The sequence below is a fragment of the Rhinoderma darwinii genome, chromosome 7 (genome assembly GCF_050947455.1).
Source record: "Rhinoderma darwinii isolate aRhiDar2 chromosome 7, aRhiDar2.hap1, whole genome shotgun sequence".
NCBI classification, from domain to species: domain Eukaryota; kingdom Metazoa; phylum Chordata; class Amphibia; order Anura; family Rhinodermatidae; genus Rhinoderma; species Rhinoderma darwinii.
In genome coordinates this window covers 65,491,688-65,513,834 of record NC_134693.1, presented here as the reverse complement: position 1 = coordinate 65,513,834, position 22,147 = coordinate 65,491,688, and the positions used below count along the sequence as shown (strand labels likewise).

At 47.9% G+C, this 22,147-nt stretch overlaps 1 protein-coding gene across 1 annotated transcript in view; it reads right to left on the bottom strand.

Moving 5' to 3' along the window:
* The window catches only part of DDR2 (discoidin domain receptor tyrosine kinase 2), a 121,128-nt gene that overhangs the window by 32,608 nt on the left and 66,373 nt on the right, over window positions 1-22,147 (bottom strand). The window contains exon 13 of the mRNA XM_075832266.1: window positions 14,405-14,596. Within this exon, the coding sequence (XP_075688381.1) occupies window positions 14,405-14,596 (192 nt within the window). The remainder of the gene's footprint in view (window positions 1-14,404; window positions 14,597-22,147) is intronic.

Below are 22,147 nucleotides of genomic sequence, written 5' to 3'. Positions count from 1 at the left end.
GGAGTGCAGTGATATAATAGGTGAGTGCATACAATGATTAGCTGCAGGGTTATCCAACTCACATGACTCACAATAACTGTCTATACTATCTGTGTGTGCTATGTGCAGAGAGTTCAGTGTATTTCTATGAGATGCTGCTCCTCACTGCCCACTGTGTTAATACTGACATGGAGAAACCTATTACAAGCAGAATGCATAAGAGACAGGCTCAAGCTACATATTGATACACTGAGACTCTGCAGTATTAGGACAGGAGTTCTATGTGTAGCGCCGGTGGACACGGGTCTCAATCAGCCCAGGGGCTACCAGCGTGTTTATCCTTATCGCCTGCATCTCCCTGCCCAGAGACAACGGCGCGATCTCCTCCTCACCCGGCCTTTGTCCTTAGGGTGCGCGGACACGCTCGTGCCAGTTCTTAAAGGGTAGGCGCTCGCACCAGAAATATTCCATCCTATCCCAGCACACCCTGGACTATTTAGGGAACTCTGCCCACTTCCTTAGTACCTGAGCAACATTATTTAAAACCCAGAGTTAGTCTGCGAAGGTTCCGAATCCTGTTCCCTGAAACCTGTGTACGTGACCAGTCCTGTATCCGTGTGCAGTCCTGTAACCTGAGTCCAGTGTCCGTGATGAGTCCTGTATCCATGTCCAGTTCTGTATACTGAGTCCAGTGTCCATGACGAGTCCAGTGTCCATGACGAGTCCAGTGGCCGTGACCAGTCCTGCATCCGTGACCAGTCCTGTATCCTGAGTCCAGTATCCGTGACTAGTCCTGGTTCCAGTTACCCAGCACAAGCCAGCTTCTGATAATCCAACACAAGCCAGCTTCCGATAATCCAGCACAAGCCAGCTTCCAATAATTGAGCACAAGCCAGCTCACAGCTATCCGTCACAAGCCTACCTCCAGTAATTCGGCACCAGCCTGCCATCAAGGTACCATCTGCCAGTGACTGTCCTTTACTGGCCACCATCTACTCCGTTACGGCGGAGTAGCTCAGTGGGTGCACATTCCCAGTGGACGTTACAATATGTTACTGAGCTTTCACTTGCCTCACAAACATAGGACTCAGAACAGAACAAGTGCAGTGTGATGAGACTCTGCCCCCTCTGCATCTGCAAAGCCAGACACATCATTGGAAATGTAGACTGCATTAGGGGAACCATATCAGAGGGGAAAAAGAAACCAAGATGTCAGAGAACCCATAAATGGTACATCAACTAGAACAGGTAGACACAAGGCATACCGGTATACACAATCCTCTACATTATTCGTTCATATTAGTCAATGCTGCACTATAAAGGCAAAAGAAAAAAAATTGCATACAAAATCTGCAGCAACTCTGCAGTGCGTAAACAAGGCCTAATTTCTCACAATTTTTCAAGATGTCTGCTTATTGTTATTAAGTAGGAACATTTATTGTTTGATTGATGGACACATAAGTACAGAAACAGTATGTGTATCAGAGCTGTGCCTTCTAACGATCCCTGCACCTGTGTGTCTATCACATGCCCATGGACAGAATTGTATCCACTGGAAGTAAACAATCAATCTTCCTAGCAAATAACTTGAAAACTGTGAGGAATTATTACAGAAAGTATAATGGAAAATTGTATAACTTTTAAGTATACAAAAAAATAACAATAATGGGGCTGTGGCCTGGCCTGAACGCTGCTCTAGCTGGACGTGTACTCTGTTAGCTCCGCTGAATGAACTCTTCTATCAACCATAATTCCTCTCATCTGCGGGCATCTGCTCACCACACGACCTGTCCTCCGTCACTAAGGGTATGTTCACACGAGGTCATTACGTCCGTAATTGACGGACGTATTTCGGCCGCAAGTACCGGACCGAACACAGTGCAGGGAGCCGGGCTCCTAGCATCATAGTTATGTACGACGCTAGGAGTCCCTGCCTCGCTGCCGGACAACTGTCCCGTACTGTAATGTCATGTTTTCAGTACGGGACAGTTGTCCGGCAGCGAGGCAGGGACTCCTAGCGTCGTACATAACTATGATGCTAGGAGCCATGCTCCCTGCACTGTGTTCGGTCCGGGACTTGGGGCCGAAATACGTCCCTCAATTACGGACGTAATGACCTTGTGTGAACATACCCTAACCTGCATTGGAGACGATTTAAGCCACTTAACCGGCATATTGGCCAACTCTGAGCATTGCGGCCTAGTGGACCGCGACACGGTCAAGACCATGAGCTGAATTTGTGTACCTGATGACTTCCGCTGCCCTCACCTGCTGGTGTGCGGTTCTCCTACCTCACACTTCAGCAGTGGTTCTTCCTTCTGGCACCTTTTAAGAGGCCTGAACAGACCTGTAGAAAGTGCAAGGCCGCAATTTGACCTTTGCTGCCCGCTATTGTTGAGAAAGCGGGAAAGACCTCCTTGACCAAGGGACATATCACCCGGATCCCCAGCACATCCACCACAGAGTGGGGGACACAAGATCCCAGTACACTGGTGTAAAGAATCTGCCAAGCACAGCTTCGGGGTTAACGCCCATAGATAATCAGTCGGCACCTGCTTCTATGTCTGTGAGACTGACTCCATCTTCCACCACTCAGGGTGGCAGGCTTAAGAGTGGGAGAACCTATCACAGCCTGGCCAGACGGAGCTAGCTCCCGCCCTCTGTCTATTTATACCTGCCTTTCCTGTTCCTCCTTTGCTTGTGATTCTTCTCGTTTGGTTTCCTGGCCCTGCTGCAGCTTCTTGTACTATTGTCCTTGCTTCATATGACGCTGGCTTACTGACTACTCTTCTGCTCTGCGTTTGGTACCTCGTACACTCCTGGTTTGACTCGGCTTGTTTACTACTCTTCTGCTCTGCGTTTGGCACCTCGTACTCTCCTGGTTTGACTCGGCTTGTTCACTTCTCTTGTTGCTCACGGTGTTGCCGTGGGCAACTGCCCCTTTCTTCCCCTAGCTCTGTGTACCCTTGTCTGTTTGTCTGTCGTGCACTTATTGAGCGTAGGGACCGTCGCCCGGTTGTACCCCGTCGCCTAGGGCGGGTCGTTGCAAGTAGGCAGGGACTGAGTGGTGGGTAGATTAGGGCTCACTTGTCTGTCTCCCCACCCCCGTCATTACATAATCACAAGCCCATACCTAGTCTACCCTGGTCCCTGACACCACTATGGACCCCCTTGAGGCCCTGGCTCAGCAAATGCAGGGTCTCTCCATACAGGTCCAGGCCCTGGCTCAGAGGGTCAACCAGCCTGATGCTACCATGGTAGTCCCCCTCACCTCACCTCTTGAACCCCACCTCAAGTTGCCCGACCGGTTCTCAGGGGACCGGAAGACTTTTCTCTCCTTTCGGGAGAGTTGTAGGCTCTATTTTCGTTTAAAGCCCCACTCCTCAGGTTCTGAGAGCCAGCGGGTGGGTATAATTATGTCCCGGCTCCAGGAAGGGCCCCAAGAATGGGCCTTCTCCTTGGCTCCTGACTCCCCTGAACTTTCCTCCGTTGATCTTTTCTTTTCTGCTCTCGGACTCATCTATGATGAGACAGACAAGACTGCTTTTGCCGAGAGTCAGCTGGTGACCTTACGTCAGGGTAAGAGACCTGTTGAGGAGTATTCCTCTGACTTTAGGAAGTGGTGCGTAGCTTCTCGGTGGAATGACCCTGCCTTAAGGTGCCAGTTTAGGTTGGATCTGTCGAACGCCCTGAAAGATCTGCTAGTTAGTTATCCCTCTTCTGACTCCCTAGACCAGGTTATGGCTTTAGCGGTACGACTTGACCGACGTCTCAGGGAACGACGACTTGAACGTCTTGATGTTTTCTCCTCTGACTCCCCCATGATGCCGCCCGAGGTTCCGTTGCTTCATTCCTCCCCGGAAGACTCGGAGGTACCTATGCAACTCGGGGCCTCCGTGTCCCCCCAACAACGTAGAGATTTCCGCAGGAAGAATGGTCTCTTCTTCTATTGTGGGGATAACAAACATCAAGTGAACACCTGTCCTAGGCGTAAGAATAAGCAGCCGGAAAACTTCCGCGCCTAAGTGATCATCGGGGAGGTCACTTGGGCGCACAGGTATTTCCCGTAAATATGAAACGTAATAAAATCTTGCTTCCCTTTCAGGTCTCTTTTGGTGGTAGGTCTGCTACCGGCAGTGCCTTCGTGGATTCAGGGTCTTCTGCTAATATCATGTCTGTGGAATTTGCTATGTCTCTAGCTATGCCTTTGATTGATTTGCCTAAACCTGTCCCGGTAGTGGGTATCGACTCCACTCCTCTTGCTAATGGTTATTTTACACAGCATACCCCTGTTTTTGAACTCCTTGTTGGCTCCATGCATTTGGAGCAGTGCTCTGTACTGTTAATGCAGGGATTATCGTCCGATTTGGTTTTAGGCCTTCCCTGGTTGCAGTTGCATAATCCCACGTTTGACTGGAATTCTGGGGACCTTACCAAGTGGGGTAATGAATGCTTGACGTCATGTTTTTCTGTTAATTCTATTTCTCCCCCTGAGGTGGTGAACACGCTACCTTAGTTTGTTCAGGACTTCGCCGATGTTTTCTCTAAGGAGGCCTCCGAAGTGTTACCTCCTCATAGAGAATATGATTGCGCAATCAATTTGGTACCAGGAGCTAAGCTCCCTAAGGGTAGGATATTTAATCTCTCTTGTTCCGAACGTGAAGCCATGAGAGAGTATATCCAGGAATGCCTGGCCAAGGGTTACATTCGCCCCTCTACTTCTCCGGTAGGTACTGGCTTCTTCTTCGTACGGAAGAAGGATGGTGGTCTTAGGCCATGCATTGACTACCGAAGCTTGAATAAGGTCACTGTAAGGAACCAGTATCCCCTTCCTCTGATTCCTGATCTCTTTAATCAGGTTCAGGGGGCCCAATGGTTCTCTAAGTTTGATCTACGGGGGGCGTATAACCTTATCCGCATCAAAGAGGGGGATGAGTGGAAGACTGCGTTTAACACGCCCGAAGGTCATTTCAAATACCTCGTCATGCCCTTTGGGTTGTGTAATGCTCCCGCGGTCTTCCAGAATTTCATAAATGAGATTTTAAGAGACTACCTGGGGGTATTTCTTGTAGTGTACCTTGATGACATACTTGTGTTTTCCAAGGACTGGTCCTCCCACATTGAGCATGTCAGGAAGGTGCTCCAGGTCCTTCGAGAAAACAAACTGTTTGCGAAGACCGAAAAATGTGTGTTTGGGGTGCAGGAGATACCATTTTTGGGCCAAATCCTCACTCCTCATGAATTCCGCATGGACCCTGCAAAGGTCCAGGCTGTGGCGGAATGGGTCCAACCTGCCTCCCTGAAGGCGTTACAGTGCTTCCTGGGGTTCGCTAATTATTACAGGAGGTTTATTGCTAACTTCTCGGTCATCGCTAAGCCTCTTAAGGATCTCACTCGCAAAGGTGCTGATCTCCTCCACTGGCCTCCTGAGGCTGTCCAGGCTTTTGAGGTCCTTAAGAAGTGCTTTATCTCTGCCCCGGTGCTGGTTCAGCCCAACCAAATGGAGCCATTTATCGTGGAGGTTGACACGTCCGAGGTGGGACTGGGGGCTGTCTTGTCCCAGGGTACCAGGTCCCTCACCCATCTCCGTCCCTGTGCCTACTTCTCCAGGAAGTTTTCACCCATTGAGAGTAACTATGATATTGGCAACCGCGAACTCTTAGCCATTAAATGGGCATTTGAAGAGTGGCGCCACTTCCTGGAGGGGGCTAGGCACCAGGTAACGGTCCTTACCGACCACAAGAATCTGGTTTTCCTAGAATCTGCCCGGAGGCTAAACCCGAGACAAGCTCGTTGGGCGTTATTTTTGACCAGATGCAACTTTGTGGTTACCTATAGGGCTGGGTCTAAAAATTTTAAGGCTGATGCACTGTCACGTAGCTTCATGGCCAGCCCTCCTTCGGAGGAAGATCCTGCTTGTATTTTGCCTCCAGGTATAATCTTTTCCGCTATTGATTCTGATTTAGTCTCTGAAATTGCGGCTGATCAAGGTTCAGCTCCCGGGAGCCTTCCTGAGAACAAGCTGTTTGTTCCCCTGCAATTCCGGATAAGGGTACTTAGGGAAAATCGTGACTCCGCACTATCTGGCCATCCAGGCATCCTGGGTACCAAGCACCTCATTGCCAGAAACTATTGGTGGCCTGGGTTGCCTAAAGACGTTAAGGCCTACGTCGCCGCTTGTGAAGTTTGTGCTAGGTCCAACACTCCCAGGTCCCGACCAGCGGGCTTACTATGTTCTTTGCCCATTCCCCAGAGACCTTGGACCCATATCTCCATGGATTTTATCACCGATTTTCCTCCATCTCAAGGCAAGTCGGTGGTGTGGGTGGTAGTAGACCGCTTCAGTAAGATGTGCCACTTTGTGCCCCTCAAAAAACTACCCAATGCTAAGACGTTAGCTACCTTGTTTGTCAAACACATCCTGCGTCTCCATGGGGTCCCTGTCAATATTGTTTCTGATAGAGGGGTACAGTTTGTTTCATTGTTTTGGAGAGCCTTCTGTAAAAAGTTGGAGATTGATCTGTCCTTCTCCTCTGCCTTCCATCCTGAAACTAATGGCCAAACCGAGAGGACTAATCAGTCTCTAGAACAATATTTAAGGTGTTTTATCTCTGACTGTCAATATGATTGGGTCTCATTCATTCCCCTCGCCGAATTTTCCCTTAATAACCGGGTCAGTAACTCGTCAGGGGTCTCCCCCTTTTTTTGTAATTTTGGGTTTAATCCACGGTTCTCTTCCGTTTCACCTGGTAGTTCCAACAATCCCGAGGTAGAGGTCGTTCATCGAGAACTGTGCACAGTCTGGGCTCAGGTTCAGAACATACAAAAAACTCAGGCAGATAGAAAACGTTCTGCTAACCCCTTGTTTATGGTCGGGGATCTGGTGTGGCTATCGTCTAAAAATTTGCGCCTTAAGGTCCCGTCCAAGAAGTTTGCTCCCCGGTTTATAGGGCCGTACAAGGTCATTGAAGTCCTCAATCCTGTCTCCTTCCGACTGGAGTTGCCCCCATCTTTTCGAGTACACGACGTGTTCCATGCCTCCCTCCTTAAACGCTGCTCCCCGTCCTTGGATTCCTCGAGGAAACCTTCCGTCCCTGTTCTCACCCCTGAGGGGGCAGAATTCGAGGTGGCCAAGATTGTGGACAGCAGAATGGTCCAAGGCTCCCTCCAGTACCTGGTCCATTCGAGAGGATACGGGCCTGAGGAGAGGACTTGGGTACCCGCTCAGGATGTTCACGCTGGGATATTGGTCAGGAGGTTTCACCTTTGTTTCCCCAGTAAACCAGGTCCACTTAGAAAGGGTCCGGTGGCCCCTCATAAAAGGGGGGTACTGTAAAGGATCTGCCAGGCACAGCTTCAGGGTTAACGCCCATAGATAATCAGTCTGCACCTGCTTCTATGTCTGTGAGACTGACTCCATCTTCCATCACTCAGGGTGGCAGGCTTAGGAGTGGGAAAACCTATCACAGCCTGGCCAGACGGAGCTAGCTCCCGCCCTCTGTCTATTTATACCTGCCTTTCCTGTTCCTCCTTGCTTGTGATTCTCTTCTCTGTTGGTTTCCTGGCCCTGCTGCAGCTTCTTGAACTATTTGTCCCTGCTTCATATCGACCCTGGCTTACTGACTACTCTCCTGCTCTGCGTTTGGTACCTCGTACACTCCTGGTTTGACTCGGCTTGTTCACTACTCTCCTGCTCTGCGTTTGGCACCTCGTACTCTCCTGGTTTGACTCAGCTCGTTCACTACTCTTGTTGCTCACGGTGTTCCGTGGGCAACTGCCCCATTTCCCTCAGCTTCTGTGTACCCTTGTCTGTCGTGCACTTATTGAGCATAGGGACCGTCGCCCAGTTGTACCCCATCGCCTAGGGCGGGTCGTTGCAAGTAGGCAGGGACTGAGTGGCGGGTAGATTAGGGCTCACTTGTCTGTTTCCCTACCCCCGTCATTACATCTACTCCCTTTGAACCTATCTCTTTATCGGAAGGCGACTCCTCTTCCTCAAAGGGAAAATGACTAACACTAAAGTCACCATAGGCAACATTTATGCCCCCAACACCGGCCAAGTTGCTTGGCTGATAAACCACACTAGACCTAATTTATAACTTCTTTGAGGGCTTAGTCCTCTTCTGCGGAGATTTCTACCTAAAACTGTATAAGATTACTGTCTGCTGGGGCCCTGTATCTAAGCCTAACACATGGTAGGCTTAAGGGGATTGAGCAGTCCCTAAACATTGATGGCCTATCCTCAAGATAGGCCATAAATAGCTGATGGGTCGGGGTCCGACTCCCGGGACCCCGGCCAATTAGCTGTTTTGAAGGGGGTGCAGTGCTTGTACAAGCGCTGCTTCCCCTTCATTTCCCTTTTTCCCTTACTTGCTCACACTGTGAATCACTGAAAGAGTAACCAGAATGAAGGGGAAGTAGCGCTCGTACGAGCACTACAAAACAGCTGATTGGTGGGAGTCCCGGGAGTTGGACCCCAAGCTATCAGCTCCAGCAGACAGTGGTATTAAACTTACCCTCCTCTTCGGCCGCAGCGGAGGTCCTGACTCCATCCAGGGTCGAGATGTTGTGCGCAGCGCGTAGCGTTGTGACGTCAGGACTACCGCTGCGCTCCGGTAGGAGGAATGAAAGTACTGTTAGTTACTATAGTAACGGGGGCCCGTGTAGTTTATTACATAGGCCTCAGTTAATATAGTAACTTTTTATTCATTTGGTGCGGGGGGCCGCGGGCCCCCTGACTTTGGGCCCGGTCGCAATTGCGACCGCTGCGACCCCTATAGTTACGCCACTGATTAACCCCTTTACCACACTAGACAACCAGGGATGATGACATTAACCCTTTTCTTCCCTAGACCACTAGTGATGCTGACAATAACCACTTACTGCCCTAAACCAGCAGGGATTTTGGCATTAATAACTGCCCTAGGTCTCCAGGGAAGCTTACATTAACCCCTTCACTGTTCCAGACTAGTCAAAGATCACACTTTTTTATTCAGCAGGTACTTTTGGGGGGAAAAGGTGGCACTACCTCACATCAAATTAGCAGTTAAATATTTAGGGGCCTAAACGCTATTCTGCACAGGGACCATGTGTTGTCTGCATTCACCCTTGTGTATATAACACCCACCACATTGAAATTAGTGCCAATGCTACACTTAAGTGACTAATATAGTGATCATGAATCACATATCCTGAAAGGAGATTTCTAATCGACAGAGGGAAATTTGCCATTTGCAACATGCCACAATATTAAAAGGCTAAACACAAATTTTGTCACAAATTTTGAAAGCAGTGAAGCAGTTAATTCATCCCTAGTAATGAATAAGCCATGTAAAATTGTGACAGTACAAACATTTCTTTCCTCAATAACAGAAGAGTTGTGTCAAAGTCGATGTCACCACAATATTTTATCCCTAGGAGAGGACAAAATATTACAGGGACAGCTCTGCTCTCATATTAGCCAGAATGGCACAAAAAATGTTGTACCGTTTGGCTAATAGGAGTTATCAAATAATACACAATAGTCATAAGTATAAGTCCGGTGTAATAATTAGTTTAGCGCTACACCCTCTTCTCTCCGGCCCCCTCACGGTGATACACAGTAGCCAGCACCCAATCACTGTGAGGAGGGTGGAGGAATGTGGAGGGAGCACTCTCCTTGTAACTATGAACCCAGCGCAATTTATGAACACTCCTATTAGCCCAACGCCACAATACATTTTTGTACCTGTTTTGGCTAATAGGAAAATGAACCTATCCCTGTAATATGCTGCTCTTACCACTAAGGCAGCATATTGAGGTGACAGATCTGCTTTATTGGTTCTTTCAAGACTAAATTAGGAAATATTAAACACGATACAAATCTCCAATAAGAGTATAGAGTGGAGAGGCATCAATCCAAGTTGTTTGCGGTCCAGTGTGAAGTTTCCACAGTTAGTGATGGTTTGGGGAGCCATGTCATCTGCTGGTTTTGGTCCACTGTGTTATATCAAGTCCAGAGTCAACGCAGCCGTCTACCAGGAAATTTTGGAGCACTTTATGCTCCAGCTAGTAGTCGGCTGGATGGTAATGCAGGTAAGGCAAGACAATTGGTAGTTGTAAGGGATTCTATAATTAGGAAGACGGATAGAATAATTTGTCGCCAAGACCGCCTCAACCGAATAGTTTGCTGTCTCCCCGGTGCCAGGGTTCGGCATGTGGTCGAACGGTTGGATAAATTACTGGGAGGGGCTGATGATGATCTAGCTGTCGTGGTCCATGTGGGAACCAATGACAGTATACATGGTAGGTGGAGTAGCCTTAAGAATAATTTTAAAGAACTAGGCTACAAGCTTAAGGGCAGGACCTCCAAGGTAGTATTCTCAGGAATACTCCTTGATCCATGCGCATCACAGGAAAGACAGCGGGAGCTCAGGGAGTTAAATGCATGGTTAAGTCTTGGTGTAGAGGAGAAGGCTTTGGGTTCCTAGAGCACTGGGCTGACTTTTTATTGGGGTACAAACTGTATTCTGCAGATGATTTGCACCTAAATGGAAGGGGTTTCGCTGTGCTGGGAGAGAGAATTCTAGCTGGGGTGGCAGAGTATTTAAACTAGGGCTGAGGAGGGAGGTCAATGTAGAAAATAAAGTGGTAGTCAGGTTAGAGAGGGGTCAGACTATATTGGGGGGGGGGGGAAATAGACTGGGAAGAGGACTAGACAACAGGATAAGGAGATCCTTTTGTTACAAAACGGCAATAAAAATAAAAATGCCCAAATAATCACATTTCTGATATCAAACGTGGCAATTTAAAATGCAAGTTAAAGTGTATGTTCACAAATGCCAGAAGTCTAGCAAGCAAAATGGGAGAGCTTGAGGCCTTGGTACTGGAGGAACATATTGATATAGTTGGTGTTGCTGAAACATCTCTAGACTCTTCACATGACTGGGCTGTAAATCTACAGGGTTTTACACTGTTTCATAAAGACCGGGCAAATAGGAAATGCGGCGGTGTATGTCTGTAGGTGATAAGTGATATGAAGGTGAGTGTGAAAGAGACATAAGTGGGTGAATACTGTGAGGAGGTTGAAACCTTGTGGGTGGAACTAGAAAGGGAGGTAAACACTGAAAAAATTACTTTTGGTGTAATCTATAGACCCCCCAATATAACTGAGGAGATGGAAGGTCAGCTATATAAACAGATGGACTATATACAGGATTATGTGACAAAAAATAGTATTGGAAGCAACAACCAGCACGGTTTTACTAAGGACAGAAGTTGTCAAACCAACCTAATTTGTTTATATGAAGAGGTGAGCAGAAGCCTAGACAGAGGGGCCGCTGTGGATATAGTGTTTTTGGACTTTGCAAAGGCATTTGACACTGTCCCTCATACTCGTCTAATGGGTAAATTAAGGACTATAGGTTTAGAAAGTATAGTTTGTAATTGGATTGAGAATTGTCTCAAGGACCGTATCCAGGGAATTGTGGTCAATGATTCCTACTCTGAATGGTCCCCGGTTATAAGTGGTGTACCCCAGGGTTCCGTGCTGGGACCGCTATTATTCAATTTATTTATTAATGACATAGAGGATGGTATTAATAGCACTATTTCTATTTTTTCAGATGACACCAAGCTATGTAGTATTGTTCAGCCTATGGAAGATGTTTGTAAATTGCAAGCTGATTTAGACACACTAAGTGTTGGGGATCCACTTGGCAAATTAGTTTTATTGTAGATAAATGTAAAGTTATGCATCTGGGTACCAACAATCTGCATGCATCATATGTCCTAGGGGGAGCTACACTGGGGGAGTCACTTGTTGAGAAGGATCTAAGTGTACTTGTAGATCATGAACTAAATAACAGCATGCAATGTCAATCAGCTGCTTCAAAGGCCAGCAAGATATTGTCGTGTATTAAAAACGGCATGGACTTGCGGGACAGGGATATAATATTACCACTTTACAAAGCCTCATCTAAAATATGCAGTTCATTTTTGGGCTCCAGTTCATAGAAAGGATGCCCTGGAGTTGGAAAAAATACAAAGGAGAGCAACAAAAATAATAAGGGGCATGGAGAATCTAAGTTATGAGGAAAGATTAAAAGAATTAAACCTATTTAGTCTTGAAAAAAGACGACTAAGAGGGACATGATTAACTTATATAAATATATTAATGGCACATACAAAAAATATGGTGAAATCCTGTTGCATGTAAAGCCCCCTCAGAAAACAAGGGGGCACTCCCTCTGGAGAAAAAAAAGGTTCAATCTGCAGAAGCGACAAGCCTTCTTTACTGTGAGAACTGTGAATCTATGGAATAGCAGACCGCAGGAGCCGGTCACGGCAGGGACAATAGATGGCTTTTTTTAAAAAGGCTTAGATAATTTCCTAGAATGAAAAAATATGAGCTCCTATGTCAATGTGTATACATTTTTCCCATCACTTGGTTGAACTTGATGGACATGTGTCTTTTTTCAACCGTACTAACTATGTAAGGCCCCATGCACATGACCGTGCCCGCAATCACGGCCCGCGATTGCGGGCACGACCAGCCGCCGACTGCCACCCGCATTTTCGGGCCGTGCTCCCATACAAAGTATGGGAGCGCAACCCGCAAAATGCAAAAGAACGGACATGTTCCATAATTTTCGGAACACTTTTACGGCACGGACACCCATCCGTAGCGCTACGGAAAGGTGTCCGCGTTCAATGAAAGTGAATGGGTCCATTTTTGCGGACCGCAATTGCAGTCCGCAAAAACTGAGGTTTTTTACGGTCGTGTGCATGGGGCCTAACTATGTAACTTCATGCTTCCCTCTGCTGACCAGCTTTATGGAGATGCTGATTTCATTTTCCAGCAGGACCTGGCACCTGCCCACACTGCCAAAAGTACCAATACCTGGTGTAATAACCACAGTATCACTGTGCTGGATTGGCCAGCAAACTTGTCTGACCTAAACCCCATAGAGAATCTATGGGGTATTGTCAAGAGGAAGATGGGAGACACCAGACCCAACAAAGCAGATGAGCTGAGGGTCGCTATCAAAGCAACCTGGGCTTCCATAACACCTCAGCAGTGCCACAGGCTGATCACCTCCATGCCACGCCGCATTGATGCAGTAATTCATGCAAAACGAGCCCCGACCACGTATTGAGTGCATATACTGTACATACTTTTCAGTTAGCCAACATTTCTGTATTAAAAATGGGGCTTATATAATATTCTAATTTTCTGAGACACAAAATTTTGGGTTTTCATTAACTGTTAGCCATAATCATCAACATTAAAAGAAAAAAATGCTGGAAATAGATCACTCTGTGTGTAAAGAATTTATATAATAGATGAGTTTCACTTTTTGAATTGAATTACTGAAATAAATTAAACTTTTTGATGATATTCTAATTCATTGAGAAGGACTAGTATACACCGATGGCTTGCAAAATACTTTTAACATGTTACATAGTTACATAGTTAGTACGGCTGAAAAAAGACACATGTCAATCAAGTATTATATGAAAGTGAATGCTTTTTTTTTTTTTTAAATTGTATTCAGTTGAACTTGATTTCAGCTTAAATAGCATTTTACTTATGCGTTATGTTAATTATATACAGGTAAGACTGAGCCTCATACTAAAGTTTGGACAGAGCCCCCCTTCCTCACAACCAGCGCCCCCCATACCCACAAGCCCTGCCCTCCAAATTTATCAGTTCTGTGTGCAATGTAAAAATACACCTAGGCCGCCAAGTGTACTCTTATTAACCTTTAGTTACAGGTTTATGGAAATTATAATAAACAGTCAATGGGTAACTAAACTCTAAACAAACTACTAACATGTTATAGTGACATGCCAGAAGTTTTGATTGGTGGGGGTCCGAGCACTAAGACCCCCACCAATCGCTAAAACTAAGCGACAGAAGTGCTTGTGTGAGAGCTGAGCCGCCTTGTTTCTGTTTGGCTTTTTCCAGAAAGCGGATGTAGCGGTGTACGGGCTCATTGACTTTCTATTGAACCCATAAACCGCTACATTGATTTCCGGAAGAAGTCGAACAGAAATGAAGCGGCTTAGTGCTCACACGGTGGCACTTCTGCCGCTTCGTTTTATCGATTGGTGGGGGTCTCAGTGCTCGGACCCCCACCAATCAAAACTTCTGACATGTCACTATAACATGTCAGAAGTTTGTTGAATGTTTAGTTACCCTTTAAGCACTGATATTTTCACACTTTTTATCACTTAATTATGCTATTTCATAATCATAATAGTTATTAAAAAAAAACTTTTTGAAACTCAAAGCACCGGAACAGGAAGAACTTATTTCTGTCTGTTCTTGCTAAGTTTTAAAGTGTAAAGGGAAGGGGTGAGTGTAGCCTCCTTTGTTACAATAGTTTAAACTGTATAAAAATCTGGACAATACTGTTTATATCTTAGCTTTCTGGAAACTTACGTGATATTTACTGTGGCACTGGTGGGTTCTTTTTCTTCTTGTTGACGTGAAAGAAACTGGTTGAGATCACCATTTTCCATATACTCTGTTATCATACACAATGGGTCCTCTGCAATACACACTGCCAGCAGGCGAATAATATTAGGATCTTTTAACCGTGACATTATCTTGATTTCCTTTAGAAAATCATTTCTGCAAAACAGGGAAATATAATACATATGAAAATGATTCCTCATGTTATGGTTAAAGGGAAACCTATTATATAGAATATCCTGCCCAATCTATGGACAGCATGCTATAGAACAGTTGAGTTGACTGATATATATAGTTTTTTGGGAAAGCATTCAGTATAACTTGTAATGTATTGATTTTAAACTTCTGCTCATTTTGGGCTTAGGAGTCCAGTGGGTGGTCCTACTCTATTATTGAAAGCTATCTTTAAATGTACACTTATACAGGGAAGGTTGTCAATCACTGATGGGAATGCTGTTTTTTAACCATAAATTTTTTTATTGATTTTTCTAGCAGTACAATAAAAGGTAATTCAAAACATACTAGACATATCCTGTGGTTCATTAGTAGTAGTATAGACCAAATTTACATTGTAAGGCACAGTCATAAGGAAAGGCTGTTACACGTACTACAATATATGTAAAGGATGTTAAAAAATTCAGAATGCACCTGTAATGTCGGGGTAGGGAGACAGACAGGTGAGCCCTAATCTACCCGCCACTCAGTCCCTGCCTACTTGCAACGACCCGCCCTAGGGGACGGGGTACAACTGGGCGACGGTCCCTACACTCAATAGGTGCACGACAGACAAACAGACAAGGGTACTGTTAGGGATCTGCCAGGTACTTCATCTAGCTATACTCCTGGGATTAATCAATCCACACCTGAGGCCAGACCTGTTCGACTGACACCATCTCCCACCAACCAGGGTGGCAGGCTCAGGAGTGGGAGAGCCTATCGCGGCCTGGTCTCTCGGAGTTAGCTCCGCCCCCTGCCCTTTATTACCTGCCCTGTGCTCTCCCTCAGTGCTTGTAATTCTTTTGGATTCCTGGCCCCACTGCTGCTTGCTCCAGCCTGCTTCTGCCGTGCTTCTGCCTTGCTGCAGTTCTGCTTGACCTGCTTTGCTTGCCCTGGCTTGCTTCTGTCTCCGTGCCCGCTCGGGTGTACTCCTTCGTCCTGGTCCTGACTGTTCGTTCGCCGCCCCGTTTCCTCGTGGCGTTCCGTGGCTACTGCCCCTTCCCTTGCGTGTTCCCTGTTTGTCTTCCTGTGCACTTAGCCAGCGTAGGGACCGCCGCCCAGTTGTACCTCGTCGCCTAGGGCGGGTCGTTGCAAGTAGGCAGGGACAGGGCGGTGGGTAGATTAGGGCTCACTTTCCCTTCACCTCCTTCCTGCCATTACATAATTACAAGCCCTTACCTAGTCTACCATTTCTCCTACGCTGACGCTATCATGGACCCCCTTGAGACCCTGACCCAGCAGATGCAGGGCCTCTCCCTACAGGTCCAGGCCCTGGCCCAAAGGGTCAATCAGGGTGACGCTGCTTTAGTAGTACCCCTCACCTCACCTCTAGAACCCGACCTCAAGTTACCTGACCGGTTTTCAGGGGACCGTAAGACGTTTCTCTCCTTCCGGGAGAGTTGCAGACTGTATTTCCGCCTAAAGCCCCACTCCTCAGGTTCCGAGAACCAGCGGGTGGGTATCATCATATCCCGACTCCAGGAAGGGCCCCAAGAGTGGGCCTTCTCCTTGGCTCCTGACGCCCCTGAACTTTCCTCTGTTGATCGTTTTTTCTCTGCCCTCGGACTCATTTACGACGAGACTGACAGGACTGCTTTAGCCGAGAGTCAGCTGGTGACCTTACGTCAGGGTAGGAGACCGGTTGAGGAATACTGTTCTGATTTTAGGAAGTGGTGCGTAGCTTCTCAGTGGAACGATCCGGCCCTAAGGTGCCAGTTTAGGTTAGGATTATCTGACGCCCTGAAGGATCTGCTGGTTAGCTACCCCTCGCCTGACTCCCTTGACCAGGTTATGGCCCTAGCAGTACGACTTGACCGACGTCTCAGGGAACGTCAGCTAGAACGCTTCAGTGTGCTCCCCTCTGACTTTTCTGCGATTCCCCCCGAGGTCCCGTCTCCTCGCCCCTCCACGGAGGACTCGGAGGTACCTATGCAACTCGGGGCCTCCATGTCCCCTCGACAACGTAGGGAGTTTCGCAGAATGAATGGTCTCTGCTTCTACTGTGGGGACGACAAGCATCTACTGAACACCTGTCCCAGGCGCAAGAATAAGAAGCCGGAAAACTTCCGCGCCTAAGTGATCATCGGGGAGGTCACTTGGGCGCACAGGTATTTCCCGTTAATGTGAAACGCAATAAAATTTTGCTTCCCTTTCAGGTCTCGTTTGCTGGCCGGTCTGCCACGGGCAGTGCTTTCGTGGATTCTGGCTCATCTGCTAATATCATGTCTGTGGAATTTGCTATGTCTCTAAAGATGCCTTGTATTGATTTACCTTATCCTATCCCTGTAGTAGGAATCGACTCAACCCCCCTTGCTAATGGTTATTTTACTCAGCATACTCCTGTTTTTGAACTCCTGGTTGGCTCCATGCATTTGGAGCAGTGCTCTGTACTGGTGATGCAGGGATTATCGTCTGATCTGGTATTAGGTCTTCCCTGGTTGCAGTTGCATAATCCCACATTTGATTGGAATACTGGGGATCTCACCAAATGGGGTAATGAATGTCTTATGTCATGTCTTTCTGTTAACTCTATTTCTCCCCGGGAGGAGGTAAACACGCTTCCTGAGTTTGTTCAGGACTTCGCCGATGTGTTTTCCAAGGAGGCCTCCGAGGTGTTGCCCCCCCATAGAGATTACGATTGCGCTATCGATTTGGTGCCTGGTGCCAAGCTTCCTAAGGGTAGGATATTTAATCTTTCATGTCCTGAACGTGAAGCTATGAGGGTGTATATCCAAGAATGCCTGGCCAAGGGTTTCATTCGCCCCTCGACTTCTCCTGTAGGTGCTGGCTTCTTCTTCGTGGGGAAGAAGGATGGTGGTCTTAGGCCGTGCATTGATTATCGTAACCTGAATAAGGTCACCGTAAGGAACCAGTACCCACTTCCTTTGATTCCGGATCTTTTTAATCAGGTTCAGGGAGCCCAATGGTTTTCTAAGTTCGATCTACGGGGGGCATATAACCTTATCCGCATCAAAGAGGGGGATGAGTGGAAAACTGCGTTCAACACACCCGAGGGTCATTTCGAATACCTGGTCATGCCCTTTGGGTTGTGTAATGCCCCTGCTGTCTTCCAGAATTTTATTAATGAAATCCTGAGAGAGTACCTGGGTAATTTTCTTGTTGTGTACCTTGATGACATACTGGTGTTTTCCAAGGACTGGTCCTCCCACGTGGAGCATGTCAGGAAGGTGCTCCAGGTCCTTCGGGAGAATAATCTGTTTGCTAAGACTGAAAAATGTGTCTTTGGGGTACAGGAGATACCATTTTTAGGGCAAATCCTCACTCCTCATGAATTCCGCATGGACCCTGCCAAGGTTCAAGCTGTGGCGGAATGGGTCCAACCTGCCTCCCTTAAGGCGTTACAGTGTTTTTTAGGGTTCGCCAACTATTACAGGAGATTTATTGCCAACTTCTCGGTCGTCGCTAAGCCTCTTACGGACCTTACCCGCAAGGGTGCCGATGTCCTCCATTGGCCCCCTGAGGCCGTCCAGGCCTTTGAGACTCTCAAGAAGTGCTTTATCTCGGCCCCCGTGCTGATTCAGCCCAACCAAGAGGAGCCATTTATTGTGGAGGTTGACGCTTCCGAGGTGGGAGTGGGGGCCGTCTTGTCCCAGGGTACCAGCTCCCTCACCCATCTCCGCCCCTGTGCTTACTTCTCTAGGAAGTTTTCGCCCACGGAGAGTAACTATGATATTGGCAACCGCGAACTTCTAGCCATTAAATGGGCTTTTGAGGAGTGGCGGCACTTCCTGGAGGGGGCCAGACACCAGGTAACGGTCCTTACGGATCACAAGAATCTGGTTTTCCTAGAATCGGCCCGGAGGCTTAATCCTAGACAAGCTCGGTGGGCACTATTCTTTACCAGATTTAATTTCTTGGTTACCTATAGGGCTGGGTCCAAGAATATTAAGGCTGACGCTCTGTCACGTAGTTTCATGGCCAATCCTCCTTCCGAGAAGGATCCCGCTTGTATTTTACCCCCTGGTATAATCGTCTCTGCCACGGATTCTGATTTAGCTTCTGATATCGCGGCTGATCAGGGTGCAGCTCCCGGGAACGTCCCTGGGGACAAACTGTTTGTTCCCCTGCAATACCGGCTGAGGGTACTCAGGGAAAACCATGACTCCGCTCTATCTGGTCATCCTGGCATCTTGGGCACCAAACACCTCATTACCAGAAACTATTGGTGGCCTGGGTTGCCTAAAGATGTTAGGGCTTACGTCGCCGCTTGTGAGGTTTGCGCTAGGTCCAAAACCCCTAGGTCCCGACCTGCGGGCCTACTACGTTCCTTGCCCATTCCCCAGAGACCTTGGACCCATATCTCCATGGATTTTATCACCGATTTGCCTCCATCTCAGGGCAAGTCGGTGGTGTGGGTGGTAGTCGACCGCTTCAGCAAGATGTGCCACTTTGTGCCCCTTAAGAAGCTACCTAACGCCAAGACGTTAGCTTCTTTGTTTGTGAAACACATCCTGCGTCTCCATGGGGCCCCAGTCAATATCGTTTCTGACAGAGGGGTACAATTTGTTTCCTTATTTTGGAGAGCTTTTTGTAAAAAGTTGGAGATTGATCTGTCCTTCTCCTCCGCCTTCCATCCCGAAACTAATGGCCAAACGGAAAGGACCAACCAATCCCTGGAACAATATTTAAGGTGTTTCATCTCTGACTGTCAATTCGATTGGGTCTCATTCCTTCCCCTTGCTGAATTTTCCCTGAATAACCGGGTCAGTAACTCGTCAGGGGTCTCCCCGTTTTTCTGTAATTTCGGGTTTAACCCAAGGTTCTCCTCCGTCTCCCCTGGTTGTTCCAATAATCCTGAGGTAGAGGAGGTTCATCGGGAACTGTGCACTGTCTGGGCCCAGGTTCAGAAGAACCTAGAGGCGTCCCAGAGCGCACAAAAGATTCAGGCGGATAGTAGACGTTCTGCTAACCCCCGGTTTGTCGTCGGGGATTTGGTCTGGTTGTCGTCCAGGAACTTGCGCCTTAAGGTCCCGTCCAGGAAGTTTGCTCCCCGATTTATTGGACCTTATAAGATCATTGAAGTCCTCAACCCTGTATCCTTCCGTCTGGAGCTCCCCCCATCCTTTCGCATACATGACGTCTTCCATGCCTCCCTCCTTAAACGCTGCTCCCCGTCCTGGTCCCCCTCGAGGATACCTCCTGTTCCCGTTCTCACCCCTGAGGGGGTGGAATTCGAGGTGGCCAAGATTATGGACAGTAGGATGGTCCAGGGCTCCCTCCAGTACCTGGTCCATTGGAGAGGATACGGGCCGGAGGAGAGGACTTGGGTACCTGCCCGTGATGTTCACGCTGGGGTATTGATCAGGAGGTTCCACCTCCTCTTCCCCACTAAACCGGGTCCCCTTAGTAAGGGTCCGGTGGCCCCTCATAAAAGGGGGAGTACTGTTAGGGATCTGCCAGGTACTTCATCTAGCTATACTCCTGGGGTTAATCAATCCACACCTGAGGCCAGACCTGTTCGACTGACACCATCTCCCACCAACCAGGGTGGCAGGCTCAGGAGTGGGAGAGCCTATCGCGGCCTGGTCTCTCGGAGTTAGCTCCGCCCCCTGCCCTTTATTACCTGCCCTGTGCTCTCCCTCAGTGCTTGTAATTCTTTTGGATTCCTGGCCCCACTGCTGCTTGCTCCAGCCTGCTTCTGCCGTGCTTCTGCCTTGCTGCAGTTCTGCTTGACCTGCTTTGCTTGCCCTGGCTTGCTTCTGTCTCCGTGCCCGCTCGGGTGTACTCCTTCGTCCTGGTCCTGACTGTTCGTTCGCCGCCCCGTTTCCTCGTGGCGTTCCGTGGCTACTGCCCCTTCCCTTGCGTGTTCCCTGTTTGTCTTCCTGTGCACTTAGCCAGCGTAGGGACCGCCGCCCAGTTGTACCTCGTCGCCTAGGGCGGGTCGTTGCAAGTAGGCAGGGACAGGGCGGTGGGTAGATTAGGGCTCACTTTCCCTTCACCTCCTTCCTGCCATTACAGGTACAAAGAAGCCAGGGAAATTGGGAAGTTGCCCACGGGAACACCGTGAGCAACAAGCGAAGTGAACGAGCCGAGTCAAACCAGGAGATGAGCAAGGTACAAAAACGGAGAGCAGGAGAGTAGTCAGTAAAGCCAAGGTCAATCACAAGCAGAGGATAAGTAGTTCAAGAAGCTGCAGCAGGGCCAGGAAACCAGCAGAGAAGAATCACAAGCAAAGGAGGAACAGGAAAGGCAGGTATAAATAGACAGAGGGCGGGAGCTAGCTCCGTCTGGCCAGGCTGTGATAGGCTCTCCCACTCCTAAGCCTGCCATCCTGGGTGGTGGAATATGGAGTCAGTCTCACAGACATAGAAGCAGGTGTAGACTGATTACCTATGGGCGTCGACACAGAAGTTGTGTCTGGCAGATCCTTTACAGCACCCTATCACATTAAAAATGAAAATATAAATGTGCATAGGTGAGAAGAAAACAAAACAAATGAAAACATCTTCAACAAAACATCTCTGATGTCTTCTTAAGGACGATAGATATGGGTTTGTGAGCACTAATCTAAGTACTGTCTATAAAGTAGTTGTTATGGGGTAATGTCTAGAGGGGGAGGGGGTAGGTGTGTATGTAGGTTCCCGGGGAATTTACGCTGTTTAAATAAGGTCAAATAAGGTTTAAATAATGTCAGCAACGCTCTAGCTGAGAATTCCGCTTCAGGAGTTGCACTTCGTGCTTTGAGGAGGAGGAGGAGAGAGGGAGCCGCAGAAATCACGGCTATCACTTGGATCACATCCAAGTGACGGCTGTGTTTTACATGGCCCCATAGAATTCTATAGGAGCCATGCGGCCGTGAGAATGTTGTTCCATGTTCCATTTTTTGACGGCCCGGTAAAAACTGACACGTGAGAATAGCCCTATTTGACGCGGCCGTTAAATAAAAGGCCGTCACTCGGCCGACTATCCCTGCCGTGTGAATAGGGGCTTACTCTGATAAGATATATTACAAAGTTTTTTATGATCGCCTGTAATATTCAGTTATGCAAAGTTTGTTGAAATGACAGTGCCCATTTAAGGGTAGCGCAGGGGAGCATTGGAGAGAGGAGCAGGGGCTCTTCTACACAATCCCTGTGATGCTTATGCACAGAACGTGACCTCTGGCTCTGGCCGGGTTGCTGCATTATATGAAGTCGCATCTGGTATGTAATGCAGCTGCCCATGGTCACACACTCTGTGCATGACTTGGATAAGTAGAATCGTGTGTTGTTGTCCTTACCTTATCCATATTCTCTAAACCCGGCTTATAAAAGAAACAACACATGAAACAGAGGTTAAATTTAACCCGTTAGTGACCGCCAATACTCCTTTTCACGGCGGCCACTAATGGGCTTTATTCTGATGCATAAGCCTTTTCACGGCACTGCATCAAAATAAATAAATAGAGCAGGGAGCCGTTAAATCTCCCTGCTCTCAGCTGCCAGAGGTAGCTGGGGGCATCCCTGCATCTGAGTGGTTTTGGAGAGAGGGAGG